The sequence below is a fragment of the Condylostylus longicornis genome, unplaced genomic scaffold (genome assembly GCF_029603195.1).
Source record: "Condylostylus longicornis isolate FDR11 unplaced genomic scaffold, ASM2960319v2 ptg000075l, whole genome shotgun sequence".
Taxonomy (NCBI): domain Eukaryota; kingdom Metazoa; phylum Arthropoda; class Insecta; order Diptera; family Dolichopodidae; genus Condylostylus; species Condylostylus longicornis.
Genome location: NW_026578043.1, coordinates 3,358,449 through 3,380,765, shown reverse-complemented (window position 1 = coordinate 3,380,765; position 22,317 = coordinate 3,358,449). Strand labels below are relative to the sequence as shown.

The 22,317-nt window shown below is 25.0% G+C and overlaps 2 protein-coding genes across 3 annotated transcripts in view; one reads left to right on the top strand and one right to left on the bottom strand.

Annotated features, from left to right (window-relative positions):
- Positions 1–22,317, top strand: part of LOC129612596 (uncharacterized) — an 81,456-nt gene that overhangs the window by 22,387 nt on the left and 36,752 nt on the right. For both annotated transcript variants that reach the window (XM_055526285.1, XM_055526286.1), the window contains exon 2: positions 17,414–17,617. In XM_055526285.1, the coding sequence (XP_055382260.1) occupies positions 17,546–17,617 (72 nt within the window). In that variant the 5' untranslated portion in view covers positions 17,414–17,545. The remainder of the gene's footprint in view (positions 1–17,413; positions 17,618–22,317) is intronic.
- Positions 5,680–6,910, bottom strand: LOC129612577 (uncharacterized). Its single transcript, XM_055526246.1, has 4 exons — positions 6,907–6,910; positions 6,341–6,494; positions 5,997–6,119; positions 5,680–5,830 (listed from the first exon to the last, which is right to left on the bottom strand). Exons 1-4 carry the CDS (start codon positions 6,908–6,910, stop codon positions 5,680–5,682), a joined length of 432 nt encoding a protein of 143 aa, XP_055382221.1.

The following is a 22,317-nucleotide window of genomic DNA, read 5'->3' as shown; positions in this document are numbered from 1 at the left end:
AATATTCCCTATTATGAATGTCAATTATTAGAGAAAAATTAATTTTTAGAATTTCTCGAAATTATGTAAAAATCATTAAAATAGATATTTCCTTTTTTATTTATCAACAAAAATTTGAGTTTTTGGGAAAATTTTACCCAAAAACTCTAATAGAAAGCGATTTAAAAAAAAGGTTGACACTCAATTGCATGATTTTGTCCATTTTTCAAACTTTCAAATTAAAAAATGATAAGAATCGGATGCCGTCTTAATTAAATTTTTATAAAATAAAACTAAGATCAAAATATTAATTAAAAGTAATGACGCATGCAGTCTCACGTAAACTTTAAAAAATGTCTGATTTCATCAATTTCATGAATTTGCAAGGTTTTATGTCCGATTAGGTGATGACCACATTAAATTTACTTTTCGTTTTTTTCGTTTTTTTTTTGTAAAGTTTTTGCGATTCTGTTTGTAAATACTTTATGCGATTTTAAGTTTTTAACAGAACATTTTTCGCGAATTATGCATGTAAGTTTCTGTTTTTTTGAAAATCTTTGAAAAGTGCATTCATTATCAGTGCTCATTGTATACAGTTTCTTTCTTAAATTTAAAGTGTATATTCTGGTTTCTGTCAATAAATGAAGCGTCTTTTTTGTTTTTATTGTTGCTGTTGTTCAAAAGAAACTTTTGTTTAACTTGTTATTTACTGTTTGTTGTTAAATTTTATAACTTTTTATGCATTTTAACGACCTTATAGATTTTAAGTAATTCAAAGTGCATAAAGCGTATTGAATTTAAGTGCATAAACATTTTTTTTGTACTACAATACGGTATATATTGTTAAATTGACATTAGGCGGTGTTTTTGGAATAAAAACGAGGTTAAAAATAATGTTTTGCTGCAAATAAACATACACATTTATATATTATATATTTGTTGTAAATAAATATACATTTTATGTATGTAGAATTTTTATATGTTAATTTTGTATACATGATCATTTTGATGATGTAATGCATGTCATATAGACATAATTCTCATGGAGTTTTGAATCTTTTAAGAGAAAAAAAAAGTTATAAAATATTCGATTATTGTTATTTATTTGAAATATTCTTTGAAAAAATCGAAAATTTATGGCGTTATTCAATTGTTTTAAAAGTAATTTTTTATGATTTTTATGCGATTTCAATAATGCACCTTCACAAAGCTGCATTAAAATTAATAATATTGATATTTTCACTCGCAAATACATTTTACTATAGGTAGGCTGGGTGATGCAATACAAAAGCATTGGTAAATATTAAGTTATCATACACGTTATCAATTAAAAATATACGTATGTATGTATATATAGTACGCACTAGAAGTAGTTGTTAACAAAAAAATTTTAGGTAACTTTAAATTAATTAAACTTCACAGTCTAAATAAACAGGTTTTGCAACAAGATACTATTGTTACGTATGATTAGTTAAAGAACGAAATTAAATCAAAAATTGATGATAAAAATTTATTAAATGTAATTATGTTCACAGGATCTCTCATTAAATAATAATATTTTGATTTTTATTTTAATTTTTTTTAGCATGCTAAATTTTTTATTGTATTTAATTACATTTAGTTATGAACTAAGTAGGCTAATATTATTTTTATATTTAAATCAAAATATTTTCTAAATGTAAATAAATATACATATGTATATGTATGTAAAAAGAAAATCTAATCGTGTAGTCGCTTTAGAGAAAAAAGCATCAAATTTGAATTCAATAAATTTGCAGTATAGAGAACTATTTAGATGACTTATGTTAAGAAATTTACAAACTTTATGAAGATTATATCCAAATTTTAAAAATGTTGGACTGAATTGAATCTAAAATTATAAAAATTTTAAGTACATATATATACTTAAATTATTTCCAAATAGTGGTCAGAGATAATGAAGTAGTTTTGATAAAGAAAATTTAAGAATTGAAATTTTATGAGAATTAAAACAAGAATGTTAATAAAGAAACTTCAAAACATTTCCATGTATTACTAATAAGCTTAATTAGAACTCTAAATACCCCTCATATGATTTGCAAATTATTAAGCAAATATGTTAACTATAGATTTTGATATACCAAAATTAACTATGTTGTTAAAGCATTTTTTTCCACAGTTTATTTCAGTTTTTCTGTAGTAAGAAGCTAAGTAATAAATTTTATTTTTTCAAAATTTCAGTAAATTTTACATCAAAGTTAGTATAGTCTAAAAACCATCTGAAACTGCTCGCTACAATTGATTTGTACTTACAGAAGTAAATGAATTTTTATTTCAAATTATTGGAAAGTTTTTCTTTTGCAGATCAACGCTTTAGGTAACAACTGTTTAGTTGTTTACATTTTTAACTCTTACTTTCCTTTGACTTATTTTCATTTCCGGCTTTTGATTTTTGTTGGGTTCATTGATTACAACAGTACCCGATTATGAAATTTAAATTGAAAAAAAAAACAAATAGTTAAATTACAAAATATTACATTTAGCGTAAGAACGTGTTACAATTTCTAAAGATTTTCAGGAATTAGTGAAAGTATTAGTAATGCGTTTTAAAAGAAATTAATCGTTTGAATAAATTAACCAAATTGTTGTAAATAATTTAAGCGAAACTGTTCATTCATGCATTTTAAAAATGTTTTGTTATGTAAAATGGATTTTTTTTTTCTGATTTTAGTTTCCCTAAGGAAAACTTTGTCTTTCTGTGATATTAATAACATTGCGTATTTTTATATGGTTTCAGTTTAATAATTTTGAAACTTTTTTATTTACGTGATATTTTGGAAATACCTTTATAAATTTCTTTATGCGTTTCAGGTATTACGTCCAAAGTTTGGATTTAATAAAAAAAAAAATTGTTTTTAGTACTTTTTCAAAAAAAAAAAATTGAAAAAAGTGCTTGTTAATTTCGCTCCGCCGTACCGTTTACAAAACTTCTAAACTCTTTAAGATAGAAAGCTGAAATACTTTACTAGAAACTTATTTCTGTAGAAGATTATTTATTTCTACTTCGATCCCTTCTCATGTCATTAACAAATGATTTCCCTTTTAAAATCTGAATTTAAATCTATTCCAATTTCTTTCCGATTAAAATTTTTTTATCGTTATTTACAAAGATTAAAATTGAATCTGGGGTTATAGATTAAACCTAGCCTAACTTATAAGCGTGTATGATTCCCTTTAAAAACCTCAACCTAAACCAATGTAGTAACGAATAAAATTATAAAAAGTTTTAAAATCAAGCCTTTAACCCGCATATCTATATTTTAGCAAATTATACTTTCCACAAATAATAAAATTTGGCTTACAATATATCAAAGCCAAATTTTATAAACCAAAAAATTTTAGTGCACTAATTAATTTTAATACATACATACATATATATATACATACATAGAATTACAAATTAATTTTAATACATATGTTTACATATGTATATAAGAATATTCAAGAAGATAAAATTGCTGTCAATACAAAATCAGAATATTTCAATTTGACCAGAGTAACATTATGAATATTAAAGTATAGAAATAATTAAAATTAAATTTAAAATTTTTCAATGAATAACAAAATGGATGAAAATAAATCAATCAATGTGAGGAAGTTTTTATAAGAAAATAAACTCAATAACAACCAACTTATGTAAAGCTATAGAAGCCGTCTAAATTATAACCGAATTTCAGAATATTTTAACGAGGTCTTCAGGTGTAAAATGAATCGTGCACAAATTTTAGTTGGAATATTTGAAATTTATGCAAAGTTTATTTTTAATTATGTACATATGCATGTATGTTTACAAAAATACAGTTTTTAACAACAAAAAATCGTGAGTATATTCAAGGGGGACGTCAAAGATAAAAACAAATAATACTATTATGTGTCAAAATTTGACAATCAAGACATTGTAAAATACATACATAATTCTGTTAAAATAACCTAAATGCTTGAATAACTGGATTAGCAAATGAAAGGTAACAAACATTGAAGTTACATTAAGATAAAATCCAATTTGCAATAATTTCTAATGAATTTTTTTTTAAATTTAAGAACTCATATTTTCTACAGATACAAAATAAGTATTAAGAAAATCATAAAATTATAATTATAATTTAAAGTTGAATAGTCTCAAAATTTAAAGAATTCTAAACAAACTGGATATTTTTTTCATAATATTTACTTTATTTTTTTTGCACTTTTCCAAAAAATATTTTGACAAAAAGTGCTTAACAGTTTTACTCTGTCCGGCTGTCCGTTCGTTTGTCTGTTCCTAAAACTTCTACACATTTGAGATAGAAAGCTGAAGTTTTATACACAATTAGATATTTAATAGAAATTTTTTAATATTTGCTATTTATTGTAACGAAACTACAAACGTAAAAGTAGAGACATGCTTTTTCTACCGGATCACAGGTCAATTCAATATTAAAAAGAGAAAATGGCCATTAAAATTAATCGTTACGCAAACCACGTTTTTTGCAAATTTTTTATATCGTTTTTCATCAAGACTGTAAAATGTATAGATCTCTGAAATTTTAGCAGCTCATACATATTAATAAAAAGTTTATTTTATTATCCTACCGAAATTTATAAAATTCGAATTTTCGTCACCATACATATATTTCCGAAAGTGGAAGCTTTTTCAAATTTTCATAAATGCAGAAAGCTAACGGGAAATGCCATACCAACAAAAAATATAATTATTTTTTTAAACTGACGCAATTAACGCTTGTTTTCGAGCATTCTGTTAACGCTTCTTTAAATTTTTTTTTTGTTCTATTTCAAAGGTTGCAGACATTGCTCATACTAAAAAATATGCATTCTTTGAAATATTTTGGTATATGAATGAAAGCATATATAATTTAAATAATGTAATTGATTGTTTTAAAAGCAGTATTTTCACTATTTGAAACGAAAAGTGCTTCTTTTCAAACCATTGGTTAGCCCCAACTTTATTTCTACTGAGTTAAGTACATTAGAGTACTCGATAATAAATGGAAAACCTTTTTACATCTTTATTTTATTCACATTGGTTGTATCCAGAAAACTCTTCTGGAACAATTTGATTTTGTTCTTATAAGTTTTCCCTTTTTTTAAGAGAATCAATTTAGAGAAATTTGATTTCAACACAAGTAACCAATCTTTCAATCTCAACAGTATATAGATATGTGTAATATTTAAATCGTTTTTACTTAATCAATCAAATACTTTCCTAACATCTCTTAAAAACCTAATTTGTCTCTTTGTACTCTACAAAAATTCGAAATGAGCCGTCTCATTTCATATTTAAAAAACTTAGTTTTGAATGCATACTCAAAAGTCCCCATTATTTATTTCTTTTCTTTGGAAATTGTTATAATGAGTTATACTTAAAATAATAAAATATAAGTAACCCCCCCCATTTTCTTATGAATTCTTAAAAGCAAGTATTGTGAATCAATCCCGTTTTTGTGAAATAAACACAAGTATAATTATTTATTGATGAAAACAACAAAATTAAAATAATTTTTAAAAAATTTAAAATATTGATTATTAGCATCCTTTTGTACGCAAAATTCTCTATTAAATTAGAAAAACATTCACTAAATTTTTTTAGTAAATGTTGTAATTTATTATAATTTTTGAATTTATTCTCAAATTTCGGTTAATATTTTTCGTTTTAATATTTTATTAAAATCGAAGACGACTATTTCCTCCATTTAAAACTTTTTCAATACGCCAGCGATCTTTTCGTGAAATGAAATCATCAAAGGTATTGATTGTCCATTGAATGTCACTCTTAGAAAATAATGGTGGCCATAATGTTGTAATGGAGAATAATCTAAAATCAAAATAAAAATTTCTTATTTTTATTGTCCAGTAATTAATTTGTAATCAATCAATAAAAAATTATAATATCAAGAAACACAGATGTTTAATTTTCTTGGTTACATCAGACTTAATAAAAAAAGTTTCTATAAAATTTTTATTTTTCATCTAATTTTTACCTATGAAATCTCATTGCTTGCATTGCAGTCGGTTGAATCATTTCTAAATTTTCAATTTCTTGGCATATCTGTTGTGTATATTCTGACCTCTTTTTAGAATATCGTAATGCACAAATATCGGAGCTGAAATTATAATTTTCTTATTATTGTTATTCTCTTATTGTTTTCTTATTTTATTGCCCATCAGTAAGTAGTAAAAATATAAAAAAAATAATGCGGCTGTTGCATTTTTTTTTATATATTTTAGATTTTCTTATAACCACTAAAATAATTATATTTGAATGAAATACTTGATGTGTTGGGTGTTATAAAATATAATTTTGTATTATATATGGGCTACTTACTAGTAAATTTGAGATTTTCTACGTTTAAGTTCTCTTGGCTTAAGTCCAACTCTATGGGCTAGTAAGATTTTATACCATTGTAATTGTGGTTTAGATAGCGGAGGTTTCTTAATAATGTACTTCGACGGCATTTCGTTTCGTACAACTGAATTAACTAAAGTGAAAATTGGTTTTAAGTAAATTCTTAATAGTCATTTCATTCCATCTTATTTATTTACCTTTATTTTTATAGTTTTGTGTTTTACTTGTTTTGTAACTTCTTTTTGTTTTTGTTCTTTTATTTTGCTACTTATTAAATAAAATGTGGGTTATCGATTTATTAAATTATCTAAAAATATTGAGATATATTTATAATTACGTACACATATAAAAAATTTGGCGCTTTTGTTTTCAGAAATTGCTTTTACGGTTATAATGTTCGATTAAAAGTTTTGTGCAGGTTTCTTTTTATTATTTTTTAAATTTTCTTCGTGAATTATTGGAGGAAAATTAAGCTTTCGTAGAATTAAAATGGTCAACTATATACCTTTTAGTACTTTTTAACTGAGCTGGAAGAAAGTGCTTACTCATTCTTTTCACACGTCCAAACGTCAGAAATTAATAAATGGTTTATTTTGTTAGAAAAACATTTCTTTCTACCGTCAAATTATCACCTCTAAAAATGATTAAAATTGCTTTTCCGAAGATGAAGTTTTCCAAACTTTCATAAAATAAAAAAGCTAACGGTAAATATACATAAAAATTATATTTATAAATAAACATAAAAATTATATTTATTGATCTAATTGTACATTTAGTAATTTTTTACTTCTCCGCAAAGTATGCAATTATTTTCATTAATAATAAGAGCAGTTTAAGTAGTTGTATATTTTTCTAGAAATTTTCCTATTTTAACTCAAGTAAGAAGTGTTTAGAAGCAGTTCAGTATTAAAAGCATTTTGAAAGAAGCAAAGTTATCGAAACTAACAATCTTTCAACCTACAACACATCTCTAGTATATTTCTAATAAATATAAAACTGGCAATATTTCTAAAATTAAAATTATCTAAATAACTAGAAATTCATAATTATGTGACTCAAATAGACTTATCGCTACTCTAAACTACTAAATTATTACATCAGACATTAACAGACACTATATCGTGTTCCATATAGAACGCATAGTACTTCTCAGAGAACCTATTCTAGATAACAAATTGATATATTTTAACCTTTTTTTTCAAAATTTGATTTTAACTTTCTCAATGCAAAATAAAACTTCACGAAGTAAAATTGTTGTTATAATTTGTGCCATAAACTATTTGAAAGCCTTAACATAACAATTTCATTCCTTAACACAGTCAGGAATCATTAATTTTCATATGTTTTGAAAAAAAATACGTGTATATATTGAGGACTCTTTTTCGTTGTTTAAGCAACGCACCTGACATTAAAACAAAGTTTTTATTGTCTCTTTTCTTGAATGTTTTTTAAACAAGAAAACAACTAAAAAAAAACTAAAATCATTCAAGGAAAGGGGCAAAAGTCATGCAATAAGGTGTGGTGAGAATTTGAGTTCAACAACAAAACTAATTGAGCTATTAGCAGTTTGAAAATGAAAAAAAAAACAAAACAATAAGAAGACAATTTTTCTAATGCCAATACACACTTATGCTTATAAAGTTTTTTTTTTAGGGAAAATTTGTTGAATGCATCGCCAAGTAGGTGCTTTTCTTTTTTATTTTCTTAAACATCCTGACTTTTTTATTATTGTAATTTTTTATTTTTTCCCCTTTTGTAAATATGTACATATTTCATATTGTTGACATTAAGTACATATCACGGAATTTCTTTTGTAACATCGAAAAAGAACGACAATCCATAATTATACACCCGATAATCATAGGTAAAATACATGCAATCAATATAAATAATATTTCGAACATTTATGCGTTGTCTTTACAATAACAGATTAGTAAAAATATTCGGAATTCATAAAATGCACATTTACTAAATTATTTAGAAGTTTGGCATGGAAAAGACTTAGACTCAGTTTTAAAGAATCATTAAAATTAAAAAAACTTAAAAATATCAATCCTGATTAAATACAAATATAGAATTGACACATCTCTGTATGAGAGTAAATTATTAGAGTAAATGCCAGTTATTGCAGTAGGAGACATTGTTTATGTCACAATTCTGTGTAACAAACAAATTTGGCTATTTTTTTTGTTCTATTTAATTTTGTTTCTTACTGGTTAGCAAGTCTGTGATTCAAGTTTTTTTTTCGAAATTTTAAATTCTCCGACTCGTAGTACTGATTTTTGCATATAAATTTTAGGAATATATTTTAAAATGTTTAATGTCCTCTTTAGCAATTGGAAAATCTTGAAACTCAAACTCTGATTTGAACTTCGCAACTTTATTAGCCATAACTACAAGTATTACAAAGTTTTCTACAGAACATGCTAACAGAAAATTAATGAAAGTTACATTTCTTTTCTTGAATTCGAGGGAGTCAGTCAGTTTTTTTTTTAATTTCACGCAACATAAAAATTTAAACATTTTTCAACTAAATAGATAATCAAAAAAAAAGAGTTAATAAATCTGAAAATACAATTGTTTTCGACTTCAAATATGCTAAAGGGTAATTTACATACAAATGGAATGAAAATAAAAAACGATGTTTGATATTTTATCGATATCCTTAAGAATTCAACATTTTTTTTTGTTTTGTTTAATTTTTTCTTATTATTACCATTTTTCTTTACTTTGTTTTAAACAATCATCAAAATTTAATTGGTTTCAGAACAATAGCAATTTTAATATAACAATTCCATACCTTTAATTTAACTCGTAAAATTTTTAGTGTTGCGATTATCAATAAAAAAAGATCACAATGCTATTAAACTCTTTTGATTTGCAAAGAAAGAGAAAAAAATAAGGAATTCTTATCGTATCGCCTAATGAAATGTACATCTTCTGTCATTAAAAGCTATAAAACAAGCACCACATAAAAAGTGAAATCCAAATTGTTTTTAACTTTTCTTTTTTCCCAATATCAACTGAACACAATCCTTTCGAAATCATTTTAAAAATGCGTGTGTTAAATGAGTTTTTGTATGTTTAGACGCAATGTAATCAAACTTATAAATGTACATGTAATGTCGAGTCGGCTTAGGGAGTTTTTATTTACTTTTTTCGATTTACACTGATAAATATTTAAAATTATATAGAATATTCCTATAGAACGACTTAACAAGTTTCCTTACATATGTACTTCAAGAGTACTTACAAAAATTTTCACGTTTCTCTTAGAAAATTGTTAACTCATAATTAAGCTTATTTACGCAAAGTTTGGGTACGTTCCTAACTACGTTTTGAACTAGCTTTTTAGTTCGCCTTTAATTGAAGTATTTATTTAAATTAACATAAAATTGTAAATTAATTGAATGATCAATATAGTAAACGAAAATTATTAAATTCGAATCACTAATTAGAATTCGAACACTGACAGGATGAACTAAAAATAATGAAACACTAATTTATAGCATTACTCGGGAATATTCAACGCATATTAACTTCTTAAGAAAACTTGAGAAATTAAAAAAATACGTATAGTAGCAAAACAATATGGTTGCAATTTGATTGAAAGAAAAACGAAAGTAGTTTCCAGAAAATTTAAATTCTGATTTAATAACCAAGTTTTATAGATTTCAAATATGTTAAGTATTCTGAAAATATATAAGTAAATTTTCGAATAGTTATGCGGGTTTCTTAGGTTTGCCTTTTGATGTTGGATTGTCTAGTGTCAAATTTCACATAGTCCTTTAATCTCTTTCTTATTATCAATTAAGATTAGATCTTTTATTATCAAAAATTTTCGTTTGATTTTCATTATTCTGAATTTGTGTAAATTGAGTGAATTGTAGCGGGTTTGTTTTGTTTGCTTTGTGATTAAGCTTGCATTTTCCTTAGCTTATATTTATACTTCCTTTATCCTATCCGATTATCCGATTATATTTTTAGATTTTAATTTCGTAAATTGCTTACAGCATAGTAGAGAAATTGAAATTCCTGTTTCCAAACTTTTATATTACTAAGCCTTTTTCTTAATACTCAATTTATTAAAGTTGAGCCTTCATAACCTTAACTTTTAAAATTCCTCAAAATAAATGAGCTGTATGAGTAACGTTAAACCATTAAAACTAAATTTTTTCTCGCATTATTGGATTAATTCACATGAATTTATTTTTATTAAAAAAAATACGAATTATTAAACGATACCATTTTTGCCGTATTTCAAGTAATAATCATCCTATTCATTGAACTCTTCTTAAATATTCTTAAATATCATTTCCATATACAGATCACTACTTGTTTCCTCTAATTGTTTAGGTATATGTATCTACATACTTTTAGTACAATGTATTTTAGAAAAGTCGTTTTTCAGGTCAAAATCATGCTCGTTATTTAGTTTTATGTTGTTTATTCTTTGTTTTTACCTTAATTGAACTCAACTTGAATTTAAGTTCAATTCAAGAGCAGCGAAATTGTTTCGAAGATAATTTCAATGAAATTTTGCCTTTTTTATTTTGTTTAATTTTATTGTTTTTCAGATTGAAACAATTTTTGCCGGTTTAATCCTTATTAAACGATTTTAATGCACATTTTTAAGATGCTAAATTTGAATAAAAGTTAAATAATGAATATTGATTGCGTTAAAATTTCAATACTTTAGCAATATAATAATCATGTAGAGTGTAGGCAAGTTTCATTTTTAAGTCAAAATAATTTGATTTTGGGTTATATTATAAAATCTTAGGCAATGTTCACAAATACGAAAAAATCCACGATTAGATCTGAGGCTAATGAAAGATAAACGCCGTCAAACAAGACAATCAAACAAGAAATTAGTCTATTTTTATTAGGCTGCCAGATTTTTAAAAAGTGTTAAACTTTACACTATTGTCTTTAAAAATTTTTCAACAGCGGGCGGTTGATTTTTAGTTTCCGGTTTTTTAAACTAATTCTTTTCGATATCAGACAAAGGTCTTTAAAAAGTTAACCTGGTAAAGAATAGCCAAGATCAAATATTAAAATTATTAATTTAAGGAAAAAAAATTTGGATGTAGCGTAAGTAATTTTTAAAGAGCTTTTATTCAATTCATCAGTCGATCGTTATTCAAATTAGAACCCGAAATTTCTCGAAATTTAAAGCCGTTTGCTCATTCTTCACTTAATAATAAAGCTTAAGCAAATTTCATATTATAAGAAATTTAGTTCATACATATATGAAGTAAACTCACAGAATACTTTCTTACATGCCTGATATTACATTGTAATACAATGTGACTTACACAATGTGTTTTTATAACAATAAAATTGTTCAAACCATTAATCTTTTCATTAGTAATAAGAAAAGAATTTCTAATAAAACTAAATTGCGACACTACAATTATATTATTAAATTACAAGAAAAATGTTTTGATTTGTCAAGCCAACAATGTATGTAAAGATGTGCATGTTTGACTTACTGACTTATTGTGCTATGCCAGGTTAAGCTTTTATTATCAAAAATAATAAGATTAAAAAATGTAATGATAAGCTTATTAAGTGTGTTAATATAAAATTTAATGTTGTCTCATAAAATCAAAATTAATAGCTCAATAAAATGTTAATAATCTTAATATTTATGTAAGAGTAGATTTAATAAGTCGATTTTTTAATTGATAATCGAATTTAATTGCCTAATTTATTTGAAATGTCTTGTCAGCATTACAAAGATAGTTGAAATGCTCGATAACGATTTCAGTGACTGTTTATGCGTTATAATGCGTCATTAATGATTACTTCTTCATTTAGTACTATGGATTAAGAAATAATTGAAAAATAATATAAGTTAATAAGAATAATAAATATATGTAAGTTGTAAGTACGTAACCGACTTCAAAGTGTATTTTCCAATTAAGCAAAAATTTTGCACAAAATTATGAAAATGCTCTTGCAGCATTTGTACTTGTAAGAAAGGTAGTACGGTATTTTATACATATGTAATTACAAAAATGTTAATTTTGTTCTTAAAAGATCTCCACTTTTTGTGATCCAATTTCTCTTAAAATTTTAGTTTAAGAGCCCTAGTCAAAATTGTTTTTTCAAGCACAGATGTTGCTAAAAATTTTAATTATGGTACAATTTTTTGACAAACAAAGTTAATATACTAAATTTCGAAGAATGTAATTATTATTTTTCTATATACATAAGGAAGACAGTATAAAATTAACTCATAGTAAAGGCCCAAGAGCGAGACATGACCAATGTAAACAGACATAAATTTTCATCGAAGGTACTTCAGGAGCTGAAATTCAAACACACGTGTGCACAAATAGCTCTCCAAAACAAATTTGCTTATGTTTCTCTATAGTGGAGAAAAAAATTTCGATTAAAAGATCGACTTGCTAAATTTGATACCATCACATAACCTTTCTTATTATTTTAATAATTAAGGAATGCAGTATTGAAAATTTGAAGAAAAGAGTACTTTAGTGTAAAAATTAGATAAAGTGTGAGCTTGATTTACATATTCAATGTATTAAAATTATAACAAAACATTCGGAACATGATTTTACCAATATTACAAAAGAAACTTGATCCTTAACGAGTTCAATTAAAATAAATAAATATAATTTGTTTAAAATAAAATTTAGATTATGAAATAAACAATTTTTAATTGAACAATGTTATTAAAATCATTAATTATTCTATTTAATTATGGTTTCTAATTTTTTTGTTTCCAATGGATAAAAGTGAAAGAACGGTATATAAATTTAAATTGTTCTATAAAATTAATTACTTTTCACCAAACAATACTAATTTTATACAAAAATGTAGCTACATATGTATATAAGATTGATAATGAAGAGAAAATTGGATATAAAATTGTCAAAATGTTAAATTGCAAAAATTAAAAAAAAAAACAATTAATTAAAAATGTGTTAAAATTTCCATTCAAAACGCAGAATTTTCTGTACATTTGTATTAAGGAATGAATCGGGGTAAGCGGAAACGGCATTAAAAGACCAAAAAAATTGATATTTCTGAAATTTTCGTTATAATGAGAATTTTAACCAATTACAATATTTAAAAAAAAAGATTTCTCTTAGTGCAACCAGATTGAAATATTTGAACAATTAAAAAATAAAAATTCCGATTAGGTCCACTTAATTTCAAAAATGATTTATTCGAATTTTTCTTTTCTATTTTAAACTTATTGTTTTCTCTAATTTTAATCCAGCTCCTCCCTCTCTGTCGATTGAGTATTTTATAGTAAATTTTCTAGTAGTAAAATTAATAATGAAGTATGAATCATTTAAAAATTACAAATATACTTAAGAAAAACAAAAAGAAAATCCAGCACAATAAAATAAAAAATTACTTTCACTCAAATGGCATTATTGATGAACGTATAAAACAAAAAGTTTTTGAATAATGTCAAAAATTTCAATTGAATTACCTTTGTCAGGTGATTCTTCGGTTTTCAATAAAAAATTTTGTTTGTTTTATACTCGTATTATAGCAATTTCTTTACAATTTTGGTTTAATTTTGAATTTAAATTATGAAACTATAAAGTTTTAGCAATTACACAAACATTCAGTATTGTTTTATATATCTATGTACAGGTATACATATAGAGAAGCTGAAATAAATAGATTCTTACATCTGTTCTGTACTAATTCCGATAAAAGTGTATTAGATTTATTTTGCAGAGTTATGTAGAGTTTTCTCTTACCGCTTATGTGCGTAGAGTTTTCCTACACAGTTATATGAAAAATAGCAATACCACAACGTTATATGCAAAAACGCTATATATAGAAATAATACATGGAGGCGATTTTTGCTTAGTATTTCGGGTTATAAAACTTTAAGCTTGAAGAAATTCAGAGTATTTTTGTTTTTCAAAACACATTCAAATGAAACTTTAAACTACTATTATGAAAAAATAAAAACTACCCCATATAAATATATATAAATATTTAACAGCCCCATTCTTTCTTCACATACTGTAAAACGAAACTCTAGCACAAAACCTTATTAATCTAAAACTTTCTACATTAAGTGTTCTTTATGATATATATTATACACTTGAAAACTTTATATATATATATACATGTGTATCTAAATAAGATTTCTTTCAATACAAAACAATTTTCTTCCACTATTACATTCCTGGATAGTATGTATATACATATGTATGCAGTAGTAAAATATTAAGCCTGTGGTCCTATCATTAAACTGTCACATTATAGCATCCTTTTTTGGTAAACTTTTTCCTTCAATTTTAATTACGTTTCAGCAGTTTCATGATAATTTTTGTTAGTGTTCGACACTGCCTAAAATTTAAAATTTTTAAAATCCAATTGACCTAGTTATTTAATTAGTAAACAAATCCAACACAGACACATATTGTTGTACGACGACAAAATATAATTTACATAGGGAAGAATGGAAAATCGAAATTTAATTCAATTTTAAAATTAAAAAAGGAAATTTATATGAAAATCAAGAATTGGGTGTGGTACATTTTTCTAAAAACAAAAACAAAAAACCAAAAAAAAAAGATAAAAATTCTTATTATTTCGTTCTTTTGTCAACAATGAAATTTCTATTTCACCTACATTTTTAAAGTTATTTTTAATTTTGATAATTGAGGTTTTTTTTTAATATGAGCTTTAAAGCAAGATTTGTTCCGGACTTAATTTACAATTTAATTTTTTGGATATTAGTTTTTTTGCTTTGAACTTGATAATAATGCTCTATCCAAAAAGCAATTAGTAGGAGTTAAAAGTTAAGATGAACTTTCTCAGCTAAAATTCAAATTAGATCGTATTATAGCACCCATAGTTTTGTCATTCATATACGAAACATATATTTAGGATTAACGATTATGCAGTATTTGAAGTAAAGCAAAAATAAATTTAAAGAAGGGTTAACATAATGCTCGATTTTAAGGGTTAATTGTGTGAGTTAAGAAAAAAAATTATATTTTTTAATGACATGGAATTTACAGTTAGTTAGTTTTTTAGAAATTTGAAAAAATTTGCGGTTTCGGAAATATAAAGCGTCAAAAATTTTACAAATTTCAAGGGGTGATAACTTGAGAGGGGGTGGAGATGGAAAAAAACTTTCTTCTAACGAAATAAACTATTTGTCAGAGCCTGAAAGCTGCTGAAATTTCAGGCTCCTAGAAAATGGGTTCTAGAAGAAAGACGGCATCAAAAATTTGGAAAAAACGGATTTTAGATATAACGGTAAATTAGCCATTTGGTTTTTTTAAAGTTCAGAAATAATATACCGCGATAGAAGAAGTATATGTACTTCTATATCTATATAGCCACTATATTTCTATACCTTTGATCTCGATAGCCACTATATTTCTGCTTTTGCAAAATTTGAAAAATGTTTATGGTTTTATTGTAATAAATAGTTAAAAAATGCAGTTTTTATAGTTTTAGAGGGGTATAACTTTTAGAGGGGGGAAAATTGTATTCCATGGAAATAAGTTTCTAGTAAAGATCTATGTACATATAAAATTTTAGCTTTCTATCTTCAAAGGTGTAGAAATTTTGTAAACATGTCCACGGACGGGCGGACGGACGGACACAGTGAAACTAATAAGCACTTTTTTCCAAAATTTTTTCGAAAAGTGCTAAAAAACGCAAAATATTTTAATTAATGAATACGTATTTATTGGAAATAAATAAAAATCAAATAAAAATTACAAAATTAAAAAATGTTAAATGCTAAGTATGTACTTGGCCTTTCTGTACTTTATAGATTTTGTTAAAATTATTGAAAAGTTTATTAAATCGTTTAGAATGCGAGATTTATTTAAATAATAATTTAGTTTTAATTACAAAACTATGAAAATTTATAATTGGTTTATAGTTCAACTCTAACAATTAAATTTTTGACAGTGGTTTTAAAATCGTAATTATACCCTATGTATGCATGCATATAAGGTACTTGCGACACTGATAGCGTTGAGTAAAATGGAGCTTCTTTTGATTTAAATATAATGTGTCTTGCGTTGTTGTTGAATATTTCAAAATCAAATGAAATAGAAAAGTATCAGAATGAAATAAATATTATGGAAATATCGTATGCAAAAGCTTATATGTGTGGTTGTATTGTTAATATTTCAGATACATTACTCAACATAGTTGAATTTCTTAGAAGCATCTTACCGTATACATATATTGTTAAAGGATACTCAAAGTAAATTATAACGATAATATTTGATTGATGGAATGATCAATAGAGAATTACTGGTTCATACCAATTTTGTAATTGATCTAAACAATTAAATTGAATAATCAAAAACTTGTTGTATCTTGGAGGATATTAAAAATTAGATTCGAATAACAATTCTCAATTAATTTTGTAATATTACAATATAAGTGTAGTTTTAATGCTTATTGGCACAATATTATTAAAACTTCTACAATTTAAAAACAATTCATTTTAAATTTGTACAAGAATTATTTTTGATTTAAAAATAATTGCTTTTAATGTGAAATTGATTATTTTAATTTCAAAAATAAATGACGCTTAAGTGGTAGGATTTTTAAGGGTTAAATTTGTATAATTTATATGTTTGCATACATGTATGTATAATATAGTTGAATGTATATACATATGTATGTATAATATAGTTGAATGTGTTTGCATATGAATGTTAAAGACAAATTTAAATATTTCGAAATGTCAAAATGATTCAAGGCATAAATATTGTATGTTTAAAGTATGAAAGACAAAATGAATTTGGTGTCTTGATTTCTGCTTTATAAACAGCAGAAAGCTAATTTGCGATTACAAGAAATTTTATACCCAGTTTAGCTACTAGCATTTTTTAATTTGCAAATGTTATGCTTCTATTTCATTGTTATATTGGGATTTAATGTCTAAAAATTGGTTTTGAAAGTGTAATTTGCATACAAATTTAATATTGTATGTTGTACATTGTAACTGTATATCAGTAAATTGTTATTTTCATTACAGCGAAACTATATATTTAATCACTTCTTTTCTTTCAGATGGAAAATCATTCATCAGAACCGAATTGGAATTTAACGTGACCAAAATAAAGATTTCTTTTGAAAATAATTATTTTTATAACATAAATGAGACGAAAAACATTTGACATTCCGATCATTCTTTAATTTGGAATGAAATTGGAACCAACGGTTATGAGGATCTATCAAATTATATTAATTTTGCAAATCTTTGCTAATGTAAAGGTAAGTTTAACAGAAATAAGAGTATAAGAAAAAATTTAAAGATAAAAATGTTAATTAGATGGTTTCTTGGTTCATTTGCAATTTCAAAACTCTTTTATTTCCAAATTAATGACAATGTCAATAGTTGGAATCGAAAGTTATGTTGTTGGATAGGAAATAAAGTTGGGTCAAACCACTAGTTTGTATTGTACCACTTTTCCCTTCAACAAGTGAAAATTCTGCTTTTAAATACAGTCTATGTATATTTATCACACTATTAAAATTATTTTCGTTCATATACAAAGCTATTTCTAGGATTACATATATTGGGATGTAATGATTACATAGGATGATGCATACATGCAGTCTTTGAAATAAAGCAAAAATTAATATAAAGAGGCGTTAACATAATGCTCGATTTTAAGGTTTAACTGTGTGAGTTAAGAAAAATAATTATATTTTTTAATGTCATGGAATTTACCGTTAGCTTTTTGTGTTTATAGAAATTTGAAAAAGCTTGTGGTTTCGGAAATATAGGGTGGCAAAAATTCAAATTTTACAAATTTCAAGAAGCGATAACTTGAGAGGGGGTGGAGATGGAAAAAAATATTCTTCTAACGAAATGTCTAAAAGCCTCTTTATTAATGTCTAAAAGCCCCTAAAATTTCAAGCTTATACAGGCTGGGGTCTAGAAGAAACGAAATCAAAAATTTCGCTTGACGGACAGAGTGAAACAAATAAGCACTTTTTTTTTCGGTTTTAGCACAATAGTTTGTCAAAAAATTAAACTTCCACGAATTTTAAGAATTTAATTAATTCTTTCAACAGAAATAAAAATAATTAATAGTTTTAATAAGATTTAGAAATTTTCAGCTTTTCATCTTGAAGCATGTAGACGTTTTGCGAACAGATGAATAGCCAGACAGATGATTGAAACTGATAAGAGTTTTTTTTCAGATTTTTTAAATATTTGCAAATTACGAAGAAAGAACAAAAAAATGAATAAAATCAATTTTGCTATAGTAAAGGCGATTTATTTTTGTGCGAGTTGCTTAAATACGACTCGACTGTACTTAAGAATTAGAACAAGAAATTATGTATTTGTGCTTTAATATCTACATTTTAAAATTAAATTCCGCTTTTTCAAAATTATAAAAAAATTGATCAAAATCTCTATAATATTTTTAACTTTTAACTATAAATAAAAAATAAACTCAAAATAAAGAAGTAATCATTTCTTTGAATCCGATTCCTTCAAATTATATTGTAGATCTCTTCTATTAGATTACAATTGACGCGTATCTAAGCTAAAAATGTACTTTTTCACATTCAGAATAAAAGAAGAACTATTCAAAAGGATGCTGTAAGAAATAGGCATTTCCATAAATGAAACGCTTAACAAAAACGCAGAAAAATCAATTTGTCACACCTTACATACTTTAAGTATATTGCATATAAATCTTAACGTATTACGAAAAAATAAAGAAAAAAATATTTTTCTTTGAGGATTTTATCATATGGTCAAAGCGATAAGATAATAACAACCTTTCAATTGTTAGCTACAAACATTAAGTGTATATGTGTATAATTACACATACATGTTAGAAATACAAGTACATTGCATATCTAATTAAATTTGATTCACTTTGCTGGACTTGAGTAGAGAGGTGAAAGATTGACAATATAAGATTGAGGGCATCACCAATCATGTTAGTTAAATGTTGAAAAAAATGTTGATTCATAAAATTCTTTCCATTTTTTCGGTAACATTAAATTTAACGGTCTTTAGAAATTTTTACCAAGATATTAATGATTTGAAATAAAAAAAAATATATAAATAAAATTCATGTGTTCTGTGATTAAAAATACAGTCTACAGATCACATACATTATAACATTGAAAAATTTAAGGCCTTAAATTAGGAATTCCTTTGCAGAAGTGAAAAAAATGCCATTCAATAGCCGTTTTTCAGGAGTTGGAGCTAATGCCATTCAATAGCCGTTTTTCAGGAGTTGGAGTAAGTTGTGTAATTTGAATGAGTCCGTAATGAATTAGCTGGAAAGTACGAATTCCTTCTTATACGTACGAGTTCTGGAAGTACTGATGTTGGTATTCTGATTTCTGGCATCCTTGTACACATATTAAAAGTTTCGGGGCTAACGTACATTCGGATTGTTTCGGAAAACAATATTTGTATACATTTTAAAAAAAGTAATAACTGTCCTTCTTTCATTTACATTCGGAAATTTTAATTTATATTATGTTATATTGGCACCAATAATTATGCACTAGATATCTAAATAAAAATGTTCATTTTCAGTCCCCCCTTTTTTCAATGTATTTTACAGATGTATTTTCAAACTAAATATGTCTTCAAACTATCTATAATGTTGATGTGATGGATCGCATTGGATTGAATATAAAACAATATAAATCAGATATTTAAATTTAAATTATAAGAGTTTAATGCTCTCTGTTTGAAAGCTAGTCACTGTATAAAAATCATCGTGTTTAAATAACTTTGATTAATGAGATTTTAATTCAGTTTGATCACTTATACATACGGTAATTTGCCCATATTGAAATTCATTTAATTCGCATATGCAAATCTATAATTAAATTTATTTTAATTGTAGGCAAAATTCTGTTTAAAATTTTTTTCGCCCAATTATTATTGTAATTTAACTGAAAAACGTTGTTTATTTGCTTTATGCTTCCTATTTATTACGTGCCTGCATAAAAGAATCGATAATAATTGAGTCATTATTATTGGAATTTATGAAGATTCTTAGTCTTTTGTAAATAAAAATATTTTTCTTTTACAAATTAATTAATTTATTTTAAAAACTCTTCAAGAAGTTATTGATTTACACAAATCATTTCAATTTATAACTATACGTCTATATAATTTCCAGTAAATGCACATGTCTTGCAATCAAAATGATCTTAAATATTTTTACAAAATTTATTTTCAAAATCATTTATTTGTTCTTAACATCGTGTTGTAAATATAATAGATAAATAAATAAATTATACGTAACATGTATTATAATAATGCATGTATAGTGTTTACCTGAAATAATGGGATGTACATGCTATATATGTTTATTAAGTTTTGTAGTAACAATTATGATCACTAATTATGAAGTACGAAGTACTTGCATATATGGTTAAGTTTATTAAGTTATTTCTATTTTATTTTAATAAAGAATATTTCATTTTAAAGTCTTTAAAATGAACCTCAAAATTTACATGCATCAGTCAATAATGAAAGTAAAATCAAAAGCTTTGGAAACTAATGTACATATTACATCGTTAGTGATCGCAAAAAGTGACTAAAAGGCATATTAAATCACGATAAATGTTGGCTTATTCACACTGCAATATAAATATTCAATATGTTCAATATAAGTGTGTTTAAAATCTTCAAATGTGTTTGAAAACGAGATTGTAGTCGTATTTGGCGAGTTTTTCTTAAACATATGGATCAAAAATTCCAAATTTTTATAAATTTACCCCCACTACTTCTATATGCTAAACGTTGTATATATATACAAGCTGTCTTATCTAATGTTTAACATTAACTTCTTCCAAATTTTTAAAATATTATAAACGTTTCTCAAACGTTTATTATAAAATTTATTAATTTGAAAATTTAGTCAATCAATAGAGATCAATGTTCTTAACAATGACTGCAATAACAAATATATTTCATAAAATATTCCTCTTGATTTACTCAAATACCCATTAATCGATCTAAAAAAATCGATATACCTCAATTCTTACAATTTTTTAGCTGTTTTTTTTTCCATTGTTATTATTATTTTATGACCAAAGGCATTATTAAATTTAATAAATTTATTAAATATTTGTTTGACCAACCCATTAGTTGTTTCATTTTATTCCTGTAGCATATTTTGTGTCTATTTGGTTTACACTCATAAATGTTTTGGCTCTATATATAATATCAGCAAAGACTGCAGTTAGAAATGATGTGTTCACTATGGAAATTTCAAATGGGAATTGCTGTATTTTTGCTGTATTTTTATTGAAATTTTATATTTTATAGCATTGTAATGTTAATCTTCGGTTGATAACATATAACATATGTCACAGCACTTGTTTTATTCCAGCAGTTTTTTTTTATTGTTTGTGTTTTGATTGGTAGTTCAGATATGATTTATTACATTTATTGTCGTCAAATGAATTTAATTTGATTTGATATTGCCAATATATGATCGAAGATTTCCATTAATATTAAGTATACTTACATAGATCCCAAAAACCAGCATTAAAATTTCCGAAATGATATGAAACTTTAAGTTCGGGCTTCGAATATAACATACTTACTTATATAAATATCGAAAAAAATTGTTTAAAATAAACAGAGTTGTACCTCGAAATGTATGATATAAAAACATTTCCAATTACAAATATGAAATTTTTGTATACAAACATATTATACAATAAAATTTACTTAATGTCAACATAAAATTCTCGGGATTAAGTTTAATCACAATTTGGATTATTCAAATATCTTATTGTATTTTAACCAAGTATATCAATGATTTTCTTTAGCCACAAAATCATCATGTTTTTAAAAAATTTTTACTTTCATTATTTTTATTCTGTGTAGTTCCACACGTAGTACTTATTGAGTGGCCTATGGTCTGTATTGATGATTAGTACAACTGTACCTATGAGTGTATATATATTCTTAT